This window comes from Mirounga angustirostris, unplaced genomic scaffold (assembly GCF_029215605.1).
Source record: "Mirounga angustirostris isolate CCGP_5_RB_7025 unplaced genomic scaffold, mMirAng1.0.hap1 SCAF_10, whole genome shotgun sequence".
NCBI classification, from domain to species: domain Eukaryota; kingdom Metazoa; phylum Chordata; class Mammalia; order Carnivora; family Phocidae; genus Mirounga; species Mirounga angustirostris.
The window spans coordinates 58,910,254-58,931,848 of NW_026991718.1; the positions used below are offsets into that span (position 1 = coordinate 58,910,254).

The following is a 21,595-nucleotide window of genomic DNA, read 5'->3' on the forward strand; positions in this document are numbered from 1 at the left end:
TTAACTACTAATAGCCTAAAGCTGACTGGAAGCCTTACCTTCCCAGTAACATAAACAATTAACACATATTTTGTATATGTACTATATACCATATTCTTACAATAAAGTAAGGCAGAGAAAAGAAAATGCTATTAAGAAAATTCTAAGGAAGAGCAAACACATTTACAGTACTGTACAAAATCTGCGTTACCCACAGTAAGTAGACCCATACAGTTTAAACCCTTGTTGTTCAAGGATCAACTGTATATGACATTCTGGAAAAGGCAAAATTATAAAGTTCTAACAGTAAAAAGATCATGGTTGCCAGGGGTTGGGGGGAAAGAAAGGGATAAACAGAACACAGGATTTTTAGGGCAGTGAAACTATTCTATATGATAATGTAATGGTAGATACACATCATTATGTATTTGCCAAAATCCATTAAATGTACAACAGCAAGAGTGAACCCTAATGTAAACTATGGACTTTGGGTGACGTTGCTTCATCCACTATAACAAATTTACCACTCTGGTGCAGGATATTGATTGTTGGGGAGGCTGTGCATATGTGGGGACAGGGGCAGATGGAAAATCTATACTTTCTGCTCAATTTTGCTGTGAACCTGAAACTACTATAAAAATTAAAGTCCTTAAAAAAAAAAAGTTCAAAAAAGATCATGGCAGAATGATGCTGTGTCAATTTTCAGGCTCAGGTTTTAAGAAACTGGCAACTTCCATTTTGTCCCTTGTAAGAGGTTTGCTCATAGAACCCAGGTACTAAGCTATAAGGAGCTCATACAGACTATCTCATAAGGACTCTGGCCTCCAGCCCTCAGTCTATCACTAAGCTTCCAGCCAATAGCCAGCACCAAATAGCCAGTTAATGATGCATTTTGGGAAGTGGATCAGACAGCCTCCAGTTGAGTAAACACCTTATGAAAAGAGCCTTCCCCTCTGAGTTCTGCCTAAAGTTCAGATTCATTAGCTAAATAAATGACTGCTATTGTTTTAATAAATAAATAAAAGGGGCGCCTGGGTGGCACAGTCAGTTAAGCATCTGACTCTTGGTTTTGGCTCAGGTCATGATCTCAGGGTCATGAGACTGAGCCCTACATCGGGCTCAGTGCAGAGTCTGCTTGAGATTCTTTATCCCTCCTTCTCTGCTCCTCCTGCTCATGCTTTCTAAAATAAATAAATAAATCTTTAAAGTTAAATTAAATCAAAAAATAAAATAATAAACAAATAATAAATGATCAACTGAACTGAATGATGCCCTTTTTTAATAAACTGCTCATTATCAAGTATATTACTTATTTAAGTAATTAAAATTAAAAGGCTAATATTTGAAAATTGGAAACTTTGATATTAATCAACCCCAAAGCATTTTAGTCCTAAAGCAGTCTATTATTTTAATACTTACATACAATCATTAATCTCTTCTTCCTGCTTGAAAGCAAGAGTATTTACAGTTGGCACTAAAGATTAAACCACAGAGAATTCCTATTATTTGCTGGTAGACAAAACATAGCTTTTTCCATTAAACTTCTAGTTTATTAGAGTGGTATTTCAAACAAAGGCCCAGTGCTTAAAACAAACACAGAATAATGGTATTTAGTGAAATACATACTTCCATACAATGTAAACTTCATATATCAGAGCAAAGTGATTCCATATTATCACCTAATATGAATGCTTCAATGACACACACTTCTGCCTCGGGTTTTTCAATAAAAATGGCAACCTCTCTGAAAAATAAACCAGAAAACGCCTTTAGAAATTACTAGGTTCCAGATGCACTTGTTCTCATTTTTAACTAAGAAACTTTACACAGCAAAACTAACCAAAAAGTAGAGTTACCATATACCCATAATCCCTCCACCCATGCACATACAGCTTTCCCTACTATCAATATCCACATCAGTGTGGTACTTTGTTACAAAGGACAAATCAATACTGACACATCATTATTAACCAAAGTCTATAGTTTACATTATGGTTCATTCTTGTTGTACATTCTATAAGTTTTGTCAAAAGTATAAACAACATGTATAGTTACACTGCTCTAAAACCTCTTGTGTTCTACCTCTTCATCTCTCCCTCCCTCCCCCACCAAAACAATCTATAAATGTCAATTAGATCTAGTTAACTGATTGACCTGTTTGGCTCAACTATGTCCTTATTGATCGTCTAACTGTTGGATTTGTCTATTATGAATAGCAGGGTGTTGAAGTCTCCCAACTACAATAGTGGATTGGTCTATTTCTCCTTGCAGTTCTACAACTTTCTGCTTCATGTATTTTGACAATGTGCTGCTAGGTGCATACATGTTGAGGAAGATGTCCTTAACATCTTCTTGAAGATTTGACCCCTTTATTATTATGTAATGTCCCTCTTTATCCATAACAATTTTCCTTGCTCTAAAGTCTACTTCGGGGTGCCTGGGTGGCTCAGTCAGTTAAGCATCTGCCTTCAGCTCAGGTCATGATTCCAGAGTCCTGGTATAGAGTCCTGCACTGGGCTCCCTGCTCAGGGGTGAGCTTGCTTCTCCCTCTCCCTCTGCCTGCCACTCCCCCTGCTCATCCTCACTCTCTCTATATATATATCAAATAAATAAATAAAATCTTAAAAAATAAATAAACGCTGGGGTGCCTGGGTGGCTCAGTCAGTTAAGAGCCTGCCTTCGGCTTGGGTCATGATCCCAGGGTCCTGGGATCGAGCCCTGCATCGGGCTCCCTGCTCAGTGGTGAGTCTGCTTCTCCCTCTCCCTCTGCCCCACCCCCCCTCTTGTGCTCTCTCTCTCAAATACATAAAAAAAATCTTAAATAAATAAATAAATAAATAAACTCTGCTTTATCTGAATTAATATAGCGACTCCAGTTTTCATTTGATTAGTGTTATCATGATATATCTTCCTCCATCTTTTTACTTTTAATCAATATGTGTCATATTTAAAATGGGTTTCTAATAGTCAACATACAGTTGAGTCTTGTTTTTTTCATCTACTCTAATAGTCTCAGTCTTTTAATTGGTGTAAAACACATATGGTATAAAAACTGATACAACTGCAAAGAGAAATACATGAATCCACTATTATAGTGGGAGAATTAAACACCCCTCTATTGGTAATTAAAAGATCCAGTACGCAGAACACAGTTTAAATAAACAATACTATCAACTGGATCTAATTGACATCTATAGAGTACTTCATCCAACAACAGCACGATACACATTCTTCTCAACCTCACACAGAACACTGACCAAGATAGACCACATTCTCAGCTACACAACACACCTTAATACATTTAAAAGAATAGATATACATGTCTGGGGTGCCTGGATGGCTCAGTCAGTTAAGCACCTGCCTTCCGCAGAGGTCATGATCTCAGGATCCTAGAAGAGAGCCCTGTGTTGGGCTCCCTGTTCAGCAAGGAGTCTGCTTCTCCCTCTCCCTCTACCCACCCCCCACTTCCGGCTCATACTCTCTCGCTCTCAAATAAATAAATAATAATCTTTTTTAAAAAAAGAAATCATACATGTCTGCTCTCAGACAACAACAGAATTAAACTAGAAATCAGTAACAGAAAGGTAGCTGAAAAATCCCAAAATAGTTGGAAATTAAATAACACACTTTTATTTAAGATTTTATTTATTTGAGAGAGAAAACACAAATGAGAGAGAGAGTTCATGCGAGCAGGGGGCAGGGGGAGAAGGAAAGGACAAGCAGACTCTGGGCTAAGCACGGAGCCCGATGTGGGGCTTGATTCCAGTACCCTGGAATCATGACCTGAGCTAAAGGCAGACACTTAACTGACCGAGCCACCCAGGTGCCCCAAATAACACACTTTTAAATAACACATATGTCAAAGAAATACCAAAAGAAATTTTAACATATTTTAAACAAATTTAAAATGAAAATACCTAATTTGTGGGATATAATGAAGGCAAGTGTTACAAAGAAATTTATAGCACTGAATACATATATTAGAAAAGAAGAAAAATCTGAATGAATCATCTAAACTTTCACTTTAGGAAACTAGAAAAAGAAGAGCAAATTAATCCAAAGTAAGCAGAAGAAAAGAAATAATAAAAATTAGAGCAAAAATCAATGAAATTGAAAGCAGGAAATCAACTGAGGAAATGAATTAAACCAAAAGCTGGTTCTTCAAAAAGATCAATAAAAGTAATAAACCTCTAGCCAGGTAAATTAAGAAAAAGAAGAAGAAATAAATTACTAACATTAGAAAAGAAAGACGGGCCATCATTAACGACCCCATGGACATTAAAAAGATAATAAAGGACTATTATGAACAACTATATGCCTACAAATTTGATAACCTGGAAGAAATGGAACAGTTTCTGGAAACTCACAGTCTACAAAAACTCAGGAGAAATGAATCATCTGACTGGGCCTTCGTCTATTAAAGAAACGGAATCAATAATTAATAACTTTCCAAAACAGAAAGTACCAGGTCCAGATCGGTTTACTGGTGAGTTTCACCAAACATTTAAGGAAGGAATTATACCAATTTTCTACACTCTTTCAGAAAATAGAAGCAGAAGGAATAGGGCACCTGTGTGGCTCTGTTGGTTAAGCATCTGCCCTTGGCTCAAGTCACGACCCCAGTGTCCTGGGATCGAGTCCTGCATGGGGCTCCCAGCTCCACGGGAAGCCTACTTCTCCCTCTGTCTCTGCTTCCCTCTCTCTGTGTGTCTCTCATAAATAAATAAATATAATATTTTTTTTAAAAGAAGCAGAAGGAATACTTCCAAACTCATTCCATGAGACAAGCACTATTCTAATACCAAAACCAGACAAAGATGTTATAAGAAAAACAGCCATAAACTAGTATCTCTCATGAACATAAATACAAAAATCCTCAACAACCTATTAGCAAATCGAATCCAGTAATGTCTAAAAAGATTTATACATCACAACCAACTGGGATTTATGCAAGGATGGTTCAATATTCAAAATTCAATTAATGTAATCCATCATATCAACAGGCTAAAAAAGAAAAATTACATGTTCACATCAATAGATGCAGAAAAAGCAGCAAAAAATGCTGACAAGGATATGGAATAACAAGAAATCTTACTCATTACAGGTAGAAATGCAAAATGGAATATCCACTTTAGATGACATTGGCAGTTTCTTACAAAACTAAACATATTCTTTTTTTTTTAAAGATTTTTTTATTTGACAGAGACATAGCGAGAGAGGGAACACAAGCAGGGGGAGTAGGAGAGGGAGAAGCAGGCTTCCCCACGGAGCAGGGAGCCCGATGCGGGGCTCGATCCCAGGGTCCCGGGATCACGACCTGAGTCGAAGGCAGACGCTTAACAACTGAGCCACCCAGGCGCCCCTAAACATATTCTTACCATACAATCCCGCAATCACACTCCTTGGTATTTAACCAAATGAGTTAAAAGCTTATATCCAAACAAAAACTTAAACATGGATTTTTTTTTTTTATTTGACAGAGAGAGACACAGCAAGAGAGGGAACACAAGCAGGGGGACTGGGAGAGGGAGAAGCAGGCTTCCCGTGAAGCAGGGAGCCCAATGTGGGGCTCGATCCCAGGACCCCAGGATCATGACCTGAGCCGAAGGCAGACGCTTAACAACTAAGTCACCCAGGCGCTCCTACACATGGATATTTATAGCAGCTTTAATCATAACTGCCAGAGCCTGGAAGCAACCAAGATGTCTTTTAGTAGGGGAATGACTAGATAAACTGTAGTATATCCAGACAATGGACTATTATTCAGTACTATTAAAATAAAAAATAAAAAATAAATTTAAAAAAAGAGCTATCAAGCCATGAAAAAACATAAAAGAAACTTAAATGCCTATTACCAAATGAAAGAAGTCAATATGAAAAAGCTATATACTTTATGATTCCAATTATATGACATTCCAGAAAAGGCAAAACCATGTGACACAGTAAAAAATCAGGGGCTGCCCAGGGTTCAGAGAGAGAGAAGGATGAATAGGTGGGGCACAAGGGATTTTTAGGCAGTAATACTATTCTGTATATTGTACAGAATCTGACACTATAAAGGTGGACACAACCCGTTATAGGTTTGTAGAGATGGAATGTACCAACAAAATGTACAACACAAGGAATGAACTCTAATGCAAACTATTAACTTTAGTTAATAATAATGTAATCAACATCAGCTCATCAACTGTAACAAATACACTACACTAATGCAAGATGCTAATAATAGGGGATATTGCAAGGAGAAGGAGTGTGAGGGGCTATAAAGTAATTCTCTGTACATTCCACCCAATTTTTCTGTATAAAACTGCTCTAAAAAGTAGTCTATTTTTAAAAAATGACTGACAGATATAACATGCATAAATTTTAGATATGCTAAAATAAAAGTCAAATACAAAGAGTATAGATTTTATGATTCCATTTAGGAAGTTCAGTAAATGAATTAGAATTATATCTATCAACATGGATAGAGTACAAACAGAATGCTGAACAATAATAAAAAAAAAGGCAAATGCACACAAACACATAAAGTATGATGCTATTTATATGAAAATAATAGATGACAAATACTATAAATTTAAAAAATATGTAGTAAGACTGTAAAGTCATGCATGAGATTGTTAAACACTTAATGCAGGATATTGATTACTTCAGAGAACAGGGAGAATGAAATCTGAAAGATATAGAGAGGGCTCTAATAGGATCTATAATTTTCTTTGTTATGTTTTCAATAAAACTTTAAAAAAATAGAAAAAGTTGTGAGGACAGGACAGAGTTTCAATACACCAATTTCCCAGTTTATTAACATCTTCCAATGCTATGGTACATTTATGACAATTAATGAACCGATAATGATACATTATTTTAATTTAAAAAAATTTTTTAAGCATGGAGCCCAACGTGGGGCTTGAACTCATGACCCTGAGATCAAGACCTGAGCTAAAATAGTCGGATGCTTAACCAACTGAGCTACCCAGGCACCCCGATACATTATTATTAACTGCAGTCTATATTCATACTTTCTTAGTTTTTTTTTTTGTTGTTTATTTATTTTTTTAGTAATCTCTACACCCAACGTGGGACTGGAACTCACAACCTGGAGATTAAGAGTACTCTGCTCTTCAAACTAAGCCAGCCAGGCACCTCCACAGTTTGTTATTTAGTTGTTTTTTGGGTTTTGGGGGTTTTTTTAAGATTTTATTTTTAAGTAATCTCTACACCCAACATGGGGCTCAAACTTAAAACCCTGATCAAGAGTTGCATGTTCTACCTACAAGACAGCCAGGTGCCCCACATACTTTCTTAGTTTTGATCTAACATCCTCTTAATGTTCCAAGATCCCATCCAAGTTACATTACACTTAGTCCTCATTTCTCCTTAAGTTCAAGTGGCTGTGATAGTTTCTCAAACTTTCCTTGTTTTTGTTAACTTGACAGTTTTGAGGAGTACTGGTCAGTTATTTTGTAGAGTGCCCTTTAGCTGGAATCTGCCTGATGATTTTCTCATAGTTAGACTGGGGTTATGGGTTTTGGGGAGGAAGACCACAGAGGTAAATTGCCATTCTCATCCCACCATATCAAGGGTACATGCTATCAACATGGCTTATCACTGTTAAAGACACCTGGCTGAGGTAATGTTTGTCAGGTTTCTCTACTGTAAAATAATTTTCCCAACTTCCTCCTCTTTGGAAGGTGTCACTATGAGAGGCCCACACTTAAGAAACAGGAAGTTATGATCTATCTCCTTAAGGACAAAGCACCTACATAAATCATGTGGAATTCTATATGAGCCTATAATGTTGTAAAGTATATAAAAAAAGATTAAAGGCCTCTTGCCTCCCTTTCTTCCCCCACAGCACACACACAAAGGGAAAGAAATATATCAAAGTTGTTATCACTGTTAAAATTAGAGTTTTTTAAATTTTTTTTCATTTTTTAGCACTTTCCAAATTTTCTTTAATGAGCATTTTCTGCCTAGATAATGAGATTTCTTTTACTTTACTTTTTTTTTAAAAGATTTTGAGAGACAGCGCACACGAGAGAGAGAGAGAGAGAGCAAACGCACAAGCACAGGGAAAAGCAGTCTCTCCACCGAGCAGCGAGCCCGATGCAGGACTCAAATTCCAGGACTCTGGGATCATGACCTGAGGTAAAGGCAGACGCTTAACTGACTGAGCCACGCAGGCGCGCGGATTTCTTTTACTTTAACCATGCCTATTGTCATTTATAGTCATTATAATCTAAGAATTACTAATTTCTCCAGTTTTATTCCCTATCAAAAATACAATAAATCTAGATCAATATGAATGGTTCTGGGAGCACCCGGGTGGCACAGTCAGTTAAGCATCTGCCTTCAGCTCAATCATGATCCCAGGGTCATGGGATCCCGCCCCCATGGGGCTCCCTGCTCAGTTGGGAGCCTGCTTCTCCCTCTCCCTCTGCCCCTCCCCCCCCCTCGTGCTCTCTCTCTCTTTCTCAAATAAATAAAATCTTAAAAAAAAAAAAAAAGAAAGAAAAATCTTGGTTCTTATGACCAAGAAGAATAAATATTAGGGACATGAATTCAATGACCCAAAGCACTATTTTTTAAAAGTTCACCAAACATAAGCAGGAAATGCAACTTCACAACTTATAGCTATTTTTAATGAACTAGACAAATATTGCCAAAGATAAATAATAAACTTCTAGGATAAGTATCTTATTGACTAAAATACAAGATGACCTTGAATTTAGGTAATTATATTTTCCCAAGAATGAAAAAAAAATTTAATTATAGGAAATTTTCTTTGTCATGGTCAGTACTGCTAGTAACTCATAAATATACTTAAAAAAAAAAAAGCAGAAAATCCTCAACCACAAATAGTATATTTATAACCACAAATAGTAAATAACTAAGTCTTCTACCAGTCATATTATATGAGGGGTTTTTAATACTATAAGGAAAAAAATATTGCTGGAATAATGCAAGAGAGTTGTTTGAATAAAGGATAGTTATTTTTTTAGTGGCTACGTTGTGTCTAAGAAAAAAAGAATGATTATTAGTGGCTACCTTATGTCTCAGAAAAAAAAGAATGATTATTAAGATAACATATGAAATATAAATACTTGCTTCTCCAACCACTTAATGGGAACAGTAATTAAGGATTTCAAAAAGCTATGCACTCCCCTAATCTCCATTAAGTAAGTAAACTGGAACACATCATGCAGATTTAAATTCATCATCACTTCTGAAGAAAACAGACTGACAAGCATAGAAGGCTACCAAGTACTAACAATAGTTCACCCCCATAGAAACTACTCATGGTAACCAAAAACAAATCTTTACTTGTCAACAGTTCTGTCAAGGTCCCAAGCATTTGCTGATAAAATGTGTAGTTAAGCCTATAAACTACAGAATGCTGCCAGTTGTTAGCACAAAGAAATTAAGACCTTGAAAAATTAAAGCAATTTGCCTCTAGAGACAATTAATATTAGCTTGTTAGTAAAGGGTCTTAAAGAGAATGATTTTTCTCCTGATTTAGTCCATCAGAATTTTTTGTCAGAAATATATATTTACACAATAAAAGACCAAATATCAGGTAAAAAGTATGTAGTTGCATTTCTATAATCTCCTGAAATAAAATTTATATAATGAGCTAAAGCAAGTAAAACTGTCTAAAAAACAGTTTAAAAATTAGCATTTTCTAAAGCTCTTGAAAATTTTCTTGTTTTACTTTTATTTTTTTTAAAGATTTTATTTATTTATTTGAGAGAGAGACAGAAAGAGAGAGAGAGCATGGGCAGGGGGAGGGACAGAGGGAGAAGCCGACTCCCTGCTGAGCAGGGAGTTCACAATGGGCTCCAAACCAGGGCCCTAGGATCATGACCTGAGCCCAAGGCAAACACTTAACTGACTGAGCCACCCAGGCACCCCGAAAATTTTCTTGTTTTAAAAAACTAAGTACTTCCCTTGAAATTGTTTATGCTGTTATTTTAAGTAGAACCTGGTCCAAAACTTAAGTAAAAATAGTCCAAAAGAAAAGCAACTCAGTTTTGTCCTTTACCTTCAGTAAATTAGTGAAATCTGATTTATTGCTCTTAATAGTTAATTAGAAAAAGGTTTTGTGGCTTCAAGCATATTTCTCTTGGCTTCAGTTTCCATAAATTAAACAAAAGGGATGGTGTTAAACCATCTCTGGATATCCCCCAAATAATAATGTTCCATGCTGCTATATCTATAGACTGAGCTATATAAAATTACTAGTATTCAATGGTTTTTGACTTATAGAAATGGTAATTTGAAATGGCTCAAATTACTAAATCTCCTAGGTTTTATTCCCTCCTGGGCACTATCTCTGACATCAATTTTTTAAAGTAGAGCAAAATGTTTAAAAGCCAGTAATGACAGCTGGCTCCCAGATGCCATTCAGAACTGAATATATTTTATTAGAATTTTTTAGAGCGGGGAGGGGGACAAGGAGAGAGAGAATCTTAGGCAGGCTCCATGCCCAGCACAGAGCCCCACATGGGGCTTGAGCTCACAACCCTGAGATCATGACCTGAGCTGAAATCAAGAGTCGGTCACTTAACTGACTGAGCCACCTAGGTACTCCCAAAATTTTTTTAAAGCCTATTTTATCCCTGAAGAAAAAGATGATAATCTGATATGGAAACCCTCCTAAATTACTATTTCACAATTCAGTTTTGAATATTTGCAGACTTTGTATTAGCCCATTCGGTTTTATGACATCTCTTAGTTATCACCATATAATCACTATCACTGAGTTTCCACCACCTATCAGGGCCAGTCCTAAGCTCTCAAATAAGATAAATAACATATGAACCTGCCCTTGAAGAGCATTCAATATACTGTGTTAACCAAAAGCATCCTTGGCTTTTCCAATTTGCCAGAATATCTAGAGCAATGATGCCCAAAGCACAACTGGCAAACCAATGCCAGCCCACAAACTTCATTACCAGTCTTCTATGATGTGATTATAGAAACGGATAGTAAAGATTTATAACTTTTGTGGTAATGTGATGGTAATTTTATGAATTTTATGTCAATTAATCTAATAAAATAACTAGAGCTTATAATTTTATGTTTTTGGTGAGAAATTAAAAAATGTTTAAAAACAACACACACATGCACATGCACATGTACACACACACACACAAAACTAGTCCTCAATGTACATTATTTAAGAAGCACTAAAATTGGTCGGGGCCGGGGGGGCGGGGGGTGGCGCAGGAAGGGAAGGGTCAGTCCAAGATGGTGGTGAAAGAAGGTCCTAAGCTTAGCTTCTCCCATAGACACACTAAATCAGTATCTACATATGGAACAATTCCCTGTGAAAAATAACTGAAAACTAGTAGCAGTTTGAAAAATGCCTAGATGATATGTGAAGAAGATTCATTTGCTAATCTTAAAGCATCTGCTGGAGAGACAGGGTAAAGCTGATACTCTCTTTAGAGACAGAAGTGCTGGAGGATGTCATTTTTGCATTCTCCCTCTGTCCTGCTGGGACAAGTGGGTATGCGCTGATGTGGCACCATCCCACTACCTTGCTAAGGCCAGTGGGAGCAAAACGGTGCATCACTTTCCAGATCCCTGGCAGGGGCCAGTGGGCCCCAACTGTCATGGCATTTTCCCACTCCCCTGTTTAAAGCCAGTGAGCTTGGGCAGCTGCAGCACTCCCCTGCTCCTTGGTTGGGACAGCAAGCACAAATGGTCATGGCATTCTCCCACACCCTTGCTAAAGCCAGTGAGTGCTGGTGGCTGCAGCACTGCCCCATTCCCTGACTGGGGTTGACAAAGTGCAAGTAAGTAGTCATGGCACTCTCCCACTGCCTTGCTAAAGCCCTAAAGCTGGCAGGGGCACAGACAAGGCACTCTTCCCGATATATCACTGAAGCTGGTGGGCATGTAGTCAAGGTATTTTCCTTCTACCTTGCTAAAGCCAGTGAGCTTGCCCTACTCCCTATGCTCTCCACCTACTCCACTAAAGCCGACAGGCACATGTAATCCACAGAGCGGACACCCCTTGATCACCTGGCCTTGGTGGCCAAGGGGGTTTGTGTTTGTGGGCTCCACAGGACTGCAGTAATCAAACAGTTCTTGGTAGTGTCCAGGGCACTGTATAAACAGCAGACAAAAACATACCCCCATTCTTCCTGAGAAAAAGGCCCCCAGTCTTCCTGAAGCACTAGCTCAGCACTTCAGTCTGAGCAGGTCCAAGTCTGCCACACATTCTAGAAACTACTGAGGTCCTCTCAGAGAATGTAAGACAGGAGACACCAACCTTGCATACTCCCCTGGCCTCACTACAGCTCAACAATACCTCCCAAAAAGATAATACACATATCTGGAAGGCTGATTTTTGCAACTATCTCCCAGGGGACATCTCCAGATCTTCTGGTCTAAAGGCCAGCAAAGTTTACAATTATGGCCCCACAAGACAGTATATATTTTCAGGCTGCTGCCTTAGGGTCTGGTTTCTTATCAGCCTGAAATTAAGGTGCTAAATAAGATCCCTCCTGTTGGAATACTGACAGATCCCCCTGGAACACCCTCAACAATGGGGACCTATCCAGAACAAATCATGCTGTTTAGAAAACCACAAAGGTTCAAGAGCAAGGGAAAGGTTGAACAATAAGGTTCATCATCTATAAAAGGTCACTCCTCCAAGAAAGGCAGAGGTAGCTGTTTTGTCTAATACACAGAAACACAGAATCAAACAAACTGAGGAAACAAAGAATATGTTCCAAATGAAAGAAAAGATAAAACCTCAGAAACAGACCTTAAGAAAATGGAGAGAAGTAATTTACCTGATAAAGAATTCAAAGTAATGGTTATAAAGATGGTCACCAAACTTGGGAGAAGAATGGACTAACACAGTGAGAACTTTTACAAAGTGACAGAAAATATAAGAAAGTACCAAACAGAAGTCACAGAGCTGAAGAATAAATCTTAAAAAAAAAAAAAAAAAGGAAGAAAGAAAGTCAAACCACAAGGGAAAGAAAGCAAAATAAGAAGAGAGGAACTACAAAATTGTCCAGAAAACAATTAAAAAATTGGCAATAAGTACATAATATGAATAATTATTTTTAATGTAAATGGACTAAATCTGCCAATCAAAAGACACAGAGTGGATGAATGGATTAAAAAACTCTTATATGCTGCATACAAGAGAGTCACTTCAGATGTAAGGACACATACAGACTGAAAGAGAAGGGATGCAAAAAAATACTCTATGCAAACAAAAATAAAAAGAAAGCTGGTGTAGCCACACTCAAATGAGACAAAATAGACTTTAAAACAAAGAAGTGCATTATATAATGATAAAGCAGTCAATTCAATAAGAAGATATAACATTTGTAAATATATATGAACCCAACATAGGAGCACTACAATGTATAATACGAAGATTAACAGGTCTAAAGAGGTAAACTAACAGCAATACAATAACTGTAGAGGACTTTAACACTCCACTTATATCAACAGATAGATCAGCCAGACTAAAAAATCAGTAAGAAAACATCAACCTTAAACAACACACTAGACCAAATGGACTTTAAATAGATAATATATAGAACATTCCATCTAAAAGCAGAACAGGGGCACCTGGGTGGCTCAGCTGGTTGAGCATCCGACTCTTGGTTTTGGCTGAGGTCATGATCTCAGAGTCATGAGATCAAGCCCTGCTTCAAGCTCTGCTGGATAGTCTCTCCGTCTTCTTCTCCCTGTGCCCCTCCCCTGCTCTCTCATGCACATTCTCTCTCTCTCTCTAAAATAAGTAAATGAATCTTTAAAAAAATAAAATAAAAGCAGCAGAATAGGAGGTCACTGGCTGGCTCAGTCAGTAGAGCATGTGACTTGACTCTTGATCTCAGGGTCATGAGTTCAAGCCCCACACTGGGAACTGAGCTTACTTTAAATAAATACAGAACTTTAAAAAATAAAATAAAATAAAATAAAATAAAAGCAGCAGAACACACATTCTTCTCAAGTGCACATGGAACATTTTCCAGGACAGAGCACATGTTAGACCACAATACAAGTCACAACAAATTTAAGAAGACTGAAATCATATCAAGCTTCTTTTCCAACCAGAAAGGTACGAAATGTGAAATTAACTACAAAAAGAAAATTGGAAAAATCACAAATATGTGAAGATTAAACAATATGCTACTAAACAACTATTAGATCAAAAAAGAAACCAAAAGGGATAAAAATGCCTAAAGAGAAATGGAAATACAACATACCAAAATCTGTGGGATGCAGCAAGAGCAGTTCTAAGAGGGAAGTTCATACCAATACAGGCCTACCTCAAAAAACAAGAAAAATCTCAAACAATCTGTATTTTACACCTAAAGGAATTAGAAAAAGAATAAACAAACTCCAAAGTTAGTAGAAGGGGGAAAAAAGGTCAGAGATGAAACAGAGACTCAAAAAAACAATAGAAAAGATGAATGATACTAAGAACTTGTTCTTTGAAAAGAAAATTGACAAACCCTTAGCTAGACTTAGCAAGGAAAAAAAAGGGGGGGAGAAGGCTCAAATAAAATCAGAAATGAAAGAAGTTACAACACATAACACAGAAATAAAAAGGATCATAAGAGACTACTATGAACAATTACATGGCAACAAACTGGACACACTAAAAAAGACAGGTAAATTCCTAAAAACATCCTGAATAGGGGTGCCTGGGTAGCAAAGTTGGTTGGGCATCCAACTCTTGGTTTCAGTTCAGGTCCTGATCAGGTCATGAGACAGCCCTAAGTCGGGCTCCACACCCATCATGGAGTCTGCTTGAGTTTCTCTCTCCCTCTCCTTCTGCTTCTCCCCACAGCAGCCCCCCCCAATAAATAAATCATTTTATAATGGACATTAAGGAGGGTACGTGATGTAATGAGCACTGGGTATTATATAAGACTGATGAATCAACTGGGGCACCTGGGTGGCTCAGTTGGTTAAGTGAGTGCCTTTGGCTCAGGTCATGATCCCAAGGTCCTGGGATCGAGCCCCATATTGGGCTCCCTGCTCAGTGGGGAGCCTGCTTCTCCCTCTTCTGCTCCCCCTGCTTGTGCTCTCTTTCTCTCTCTTGCTCTGTCAAATTAATAAATAAAATCTTAAAAAAAAAAAAAGACTGATGAATCACTGACCTCTACCTCTAAAACTAATAATACATTATATGTTAATTAATTGAATTTAAATTTAAAAAGAAACTAAAAAAATAAAATGAATGGCTCCTGATAAAAATAAATAAAAAAAATTTTTTTTAAAGATTTCATTTATTTGACAGAGAGAGACAAAGCAAGAGAGGGAACACAAGCAGGGGGAGTGGGAGAGGGAGAAGCAGTCTTCCTACAGAGCAGGGAACCTGATGCAGGGCTCGATCCCAGGACTCTGGGATCATGACCTGAGCCGAAGGCAGACGCTTAACGACTGAGCCACCCAGGCGACCCAATAAATAAATATTTTTAAATTAAATAAATAAATGAAATCATCCTGAATAAGGAATAAATAGAAAAATTTAAAAAGACTGATTACTAGTAAGGAGATTAAATTAGTAATCAAAAAACTCTCAAACAGAAGTTTAGGACCAGACAGCTTCCCTAGTGATTTCCACCAAACATTTAAAGAAGATTAAATATGGGGTACCTGGGTGGCTCAGTTGTTAAGCATCTGCCTTCGGCTCAGGTCATGATCCCAGGGTCCTGGGATCGACCCCCGCATCGGGCTCCCTGCTCTGCGGGAAGCCTGCTTCTCCCTCTCCCACTCCCCCTGCTTGTGTTCCCTCTCTTGCTGTGTCTCTCTCTGTCAAATAAATAAATAAAAATCTTAAAAAAAAAAAAAAGAAGATTAAATATGTTTTCTTCTCAAACTCCTCCAAAAAACTGAAGAGGAAGGAACACTTCAGTACTTATTTTACAAGGCCAGCATTATCCTGATACCAAAACCAGACAAGGACATCACAAAAAAGAAAATTACAGGCCAATATCCCTAATGAAAACAAATGCAAAAATCCTCAAAAAAATATTTGTAAACCAAATTCAACATTACATTTAAAAAATCATACATATGATCAAGTGGGATTTATTCCTGTGATGCAAAAATGGTTCAATATTTGCAAATTAATCAACATGACATAACACATTAACAGAATGAAGAATAAAAATCATATTATCATCTCAATAGGTACAGAAAAAGCATTTGACAAAATTCAGTATCTATAAAAATTCTCAACAAAGTGGATAATGAGAATGTACCTCAACATAATATGACAAGCCCACAACTAACATCATACTCAACAGTGAAAAGCTAAAAGCTTTTTCTCTAAGATCAGAAACAAGAAAAGGATGCCCTCTCCCCACTTTTACTCAACATAGTATTGGAAATCCTTGCCAGAGCAATTAGGTAAGAAAAAGAAACAAACAACATCTAAAGTGGAAAGGAAGAAGTAAAATGGTCACTATTTGTGGAAGACATAATTCTATATAGAGAAAACCTTAAAGACACCAAGAGACTGTTAGAACTAATAAATAAATTCAATGAAGTGGCAGGATACAAAATCAAACTACAAAATCAGTTGTGCTTCTATACATTAACAACAAAATATCAGAAAGAGAAATGAAGAAAACAATCCCATTTACAATTACATCAAAAAGAATAAAATACCTAGGAATAAATTTAGCTAAGGTGAAAGACCTGTAAAATGAAAACTGTAAATCACTGATGAAAGAAATTGAAGAAGACCCAAAGAAATGGAAAAATATTCTGTGCTCATGGACTGGAAGAATTAATAGGGTTAAAACATCCATATTACCCAAAACATTATACAGATTCAAAGCAATCCCCATTAAAATACTAAAGGCATCTTTCACAGAACTAGAAAAAATAATGCTAAAAATGTATATAACCACAAAAGACTTAGCCAAAGCAATTTGAGAAAGTACAAATCATGCTCCCTGATTTTAAACTATATTACAAAACTATAGTAACCAAAATAGTATGGTATTGGCATAAAAACAGAAACACAGATCAATAGAACAGAATAGAGAAGCCAGAAATAAACCCATGTATTATGGTCTATTAATTTATGATAAAGGAGGCAAGAATACACAGTGGGAAAATGACAGTCTCTTCAATAAATGGTGCTAGGAAAACTGGACAGCCATACCCCAAACTGAAACTACACCACTATCACATACCATACACAGAAATTAACTCAAAATGGATTGAGGACTTAATGTAAGACCTGAAATCATAATACTCCCAGAAGAACACATAGGTGGTAAACTACCTGACATCAGTCTTGGCAGTGAATTTTTGAATCTGACTACAAAAGTGAAGACAAAAACAGAAACAAACAAGTGGGGTGGGGCACCTGGGTAGCTCAGTCAGTTAAGCATCTGACCTGATTTCGGCTCAGGTCATGATCTCAGGGTCATGAGATTGAGCCCATTAGTCTCTGCGCTCAGCACAAAGTTTGCTTGCCCTCTCTCTCCCCCTCTGCCCCTCCCTCCACTCTCGCATGCATACGTTTTCTCTCTCTCTCTCTAAAAAATAAGTAAATAAAATCTTAAGTAAACAAACAAACAAATGGGACATCAAACTAAAAAGCTTCTGCAGAACAGAGGAAATGATCAACAAAATAACAAGACAACCTATGAATGGGAGAAAATATTTGTAAAAGATGTATCTTGATAAGGGATTAATAGCCAAAATATATAAGAAACTCTTATACAAAAAGAATACAACAACTGAATAAAAAACTGGGCCAAGGATCTAACAAATTTTTTCCAAAGAAGACATACAATGAACAATATGGTCAATATCACTAATCAGGAGGGAAATGAAAATCAAAGCCATTATGAAGTTATCACCTTACCCCTGTCAGAATGACTATTAAAAAGACAAGAAATAGGGCGCCTGGGTGGCTCAGTTGGTTAAGCGACTGCCTTCGGCTCAGGTCATGATCCTGGAGTCCCTGGATCGAGTCCCGCATCGGGCTCCCTGCTCGGCGGGGAGCCTGCTTCTCCCTCTGACCCTCCCCCCTCTCATGTGCTCTCTGTCTCTCTCATTCTCTCTGTCTCAAATAAATAAAATCTTTAAAAAAAAAAAGACAAGAAATAACTAGTGTTGTCAAAGATGTGGAGAACAGGGGACCCTTGTGCACTATTAGTGGGAATGTAAATTGGTACAGCCACCATGGAAAACAGTATGAAGGTTCCTCAAAAAGTTAAAAATAGAGCTATCACACAATCCAGCACTTCCACTTCTGGGTATTTATCTGATAAGAATTAAAACACTAATTCAAAAAGATATATGTACCTCTATGTTCATCACAACATTATTTACAATAGTCAAAATACGGTGTCCACTGATGGATGAATGGATAAAGATGTGGGGTATGTGTGTGTGAGAGAGAGAGAGAGAACGAACACAGGAATACTACTCACCCATAAAAGAAAAAAATGAAATCTTGCCATTTGAGACATGGATGGACTTTGAGGGAATTACGTGAAGTGAATGAAATATGTCAAACAATGAAAAACAAATATCATGATTTCACTTGTATGTGGAATCTTAAAGAAAAAAATGAACAAAATAAAACAAAAATCACAGAAATGGAAAACAGAATATTGGTTGGGGAGTAGATGAAACAGATGAATGAGGTCAAGAGGTACAAAATTTCAGTTACAAGATAAATCATGGGATGCAATGTACACCATGGTGAATATAGTCAATAATATTGTAGAGCATTCTTCAAAGCTGTCAATACAGTAAATCCTAAAAGTTAAACTTTATATGGTGACAGTAACTAGATTTATGGTGGTGATCATTATGTAATGAATACAAATGTTGAATCATTATGCTGTACATTTAAAACCAGTATAATGTTTTATGTCAATTATAACTCAACAAAAAAAATTTAAAGCACTGTACTGAGAATAAACATACTGGAAGATTCTACTGTCTTTGCAATTTAGCTCAGCTGCATTTTAAAGTAAAACTACTCCTATAAGACTTCATCAACTAATAGCTGATTGAACCCATTTCCACTTACAATAAAAATCCTGGGGGTACATGGGTGGTTCAGTCAGTTAAGTGTCCAACTCTTGATTTCAGCTCAGGTCATGATCTCAGGGTCATGAGATCCAGCCCTGCGTCAGGCTCTGCACTGAGCATGGAACCTGCTTAAGATTCTCCCAAAAAACAAAACAAACAAACAAACAAAAAAACCCTCTGGTTACTTTTGAACAAAGGAAAAAAAGGTACTCATGATACCACAAAGTAAATAAGGTGCTGGCTATGGACAATTTGGAAAGAAATAAGAAAAGAGTAAAATGCTATTACTCTTCACTGAGAAGAAAGGAAAATATTTTAAGTTAACAACAAATTTATAAACCGCTATTGTCTATCCCTGGCTCTTCTTATAGGAAAAAAAAATAGCTATAATCATTTAGAATTTCTCAACAATTCATCAATTGAAAATTGCCAATATCGGTCGGTTAAGCATCTGCTTTTGACTCGGGTCATGATCCCAGGGTCCTGGGATGGAGCCCCATGTCAGGCTCCCTGCTTGGAGCCTGCTTCTTTCTTTCCCTCTGCCACTCCCCCTGCTTGTGCTCTCTCACTCTCATTTGCTCTCAAATAAATAAAATCTTTAAAAAAAAAAAGAAAAGAAAAGAAAAGAAAATTGCCAATAAAAGGAAACTGCAGCAAAAAATGAACTATGGAGTGGATAGACAAATTCATTCCTCACAAATCTGTGTAATTAGTCCTATTCGTTGCCATCTGTGCAATAAAGTCTCTGTTCATCTGATGTCTCTACACCCTGGGAAATTACTGGAGCCTTGGTACACAAAGTCCAACCTTGTTTAATTTGACAAAACTAAAAACAGAAGTTAAATCATATTTCAAAGACAAATTCATATGTCCCATTAAGAAGTTTAATATACAACTGACTAGTGCTTCTGTTGGGAATTACTGCCAAATTCTGCAAGGTAATTTAACAAATTTACACATTAAAAACCAAGAAACAGGGACGCCTGCATGGCTCAGTTGGTTAAGTGTCTGCCTTCGGCTCTGGGATCAAGCCCCACATCGGGCTCCCTGCTCAGCGGGGAGCCTGCTTCTCCCTCTCCCTCTGCCTGCCACTGCCCCTGCTTGTGCTTGCGCATGCTCTCTCTATCAAATAAATAAATAAAATCTTTAAAAAAAAAAAGACAAGAAACTAATTTGGTTTCATAAAACAAAAATGTGGCCAATGACAGACTCACCTACAGCAACTCAGGACACATTTTAAAGCTGAATGACTTATGTGACTATTAAAAGATACTACTGTACAAAACTTTACAATTTACTGGCTGCTCTAATGTTCCATAAAGGGAGACCGTTGAACATTTAACCAAGCCCAAATGGTGATGAGAGCTAGGCGGGAATGAGAAAAAATAAAAGTATACAGTGTATTGGAGTGTGGAATCTAGTTAAATACATTCATATAGCATGTAATAGAACACTCATGACATCTAAAGACTGAACATCCACAATTTCAAAACAACCTTAAGCAATTGGGAAGGTTTTCATACACAGCAGTTGGTCTCTGCTCAGATATAAATTTTAATCATGTATTTTAGGAGTATGCTTAGCTATTAGGCAAACCTAGTCAACTTCCTGGCATTTTTCAGGGCAGTTTTACGGAATTTACTTGCTTCCTTAGTGAAATCAAGTCTTTAATACTTCATTATCAGCAATTTATTTACCTTTTTGTATGCCTGAAAATTCTTAGTCAAGTTTTTTAAGGTAAAAAATTAACAAAATACTGAAAATTCTCCACCTGGCTTTTTAAAATCTTTCTTGGTCATATACAAGACTTCATAAACTTTATTCAGAATTGATCAACTGATCACCAACTATTTACTAAGGGTCCACAATGCTTGACACCATGTTAAAATACTTGCTCAAACTATGTTTACAGCCTAGTGAAAGGCCTACAGATCATATATCTGTGATTTTCTGTGTTGAAATAGTTTTAGCTCTGGTTTTGGAAACAGTCTCACTTGGTAGTTAGACCTAGCAGACAAATCAAAGTGTTAATACAAATAGTCTTCTCCATTAAATAAGATACTTATAATTGTCACCTTGAAATTACAGAAATTGAAGAAAAAATATTTCAGAACATTTTTACATGAAATTTATTTCAATGTTTGCTTCCATATTAATAAAAACATAATCATAATCATTTCAGAATTTTTAATTATAGTCACCTACAGCAAAGTAAATACACCTAGCCACCTGCTATTCTAAATATTAACAGAACATTTATTTACATCTCAAATACTCTAAAACAACTAGCTGAAAGCAGAAAACTCAATAATGGGTACTTAACCTAGCCAGCACCCCATCAACAAACCCCTGGTGGAAGACTGTGAGTTTCCATTCTACAGAGTGATCCAGAGGGCTCTGGACTCAAGGACTCTAGGCACAACTCAGGGCAAGGGATTCACTCTGAAAACTGAGAGATGAAGTGTAATTCTACATACTGAATGATGGGGTGCCCAGCTTCCTTCCCTCATTGACTTTGCAATGCAATTGGGACACAAACTAGCCAGGGTAGGCCAAACTTCAC

The 21,595-nt window shown here is 37.1% G+C and overlaps 1 protein-coding gene across 2 annotated transcripts in view; it reads right to left on the reverse strand.

Moving 5' to 3' along the window:
* Positions 1-21,595, reverse strand: part of COMMD1 (copper metabolism domain containing 1) — a 205,029-nt gene that overhangs the window by 122,213 nt on the left and 61,221 nt on the right. Inside the window, exon 2 of one of the 2 annotated variants that reach the window (XM_054509856.2) lies at positions 1,606-1,723. The exons of the other annotated variant lie outside the window; for it this stretch is intronic. Coding sequence (XP_054365831.1) covers positions 1,606-1,611 — 6 coding nt within the window. The 5' untranslated portion in view covers positions 1,612-1,723. The remainder of the gene's footprint in view (positions 1-1,605; positions 1,724-21,595) is intronic. 2 annotated transcript variants of the gene reach the window in all.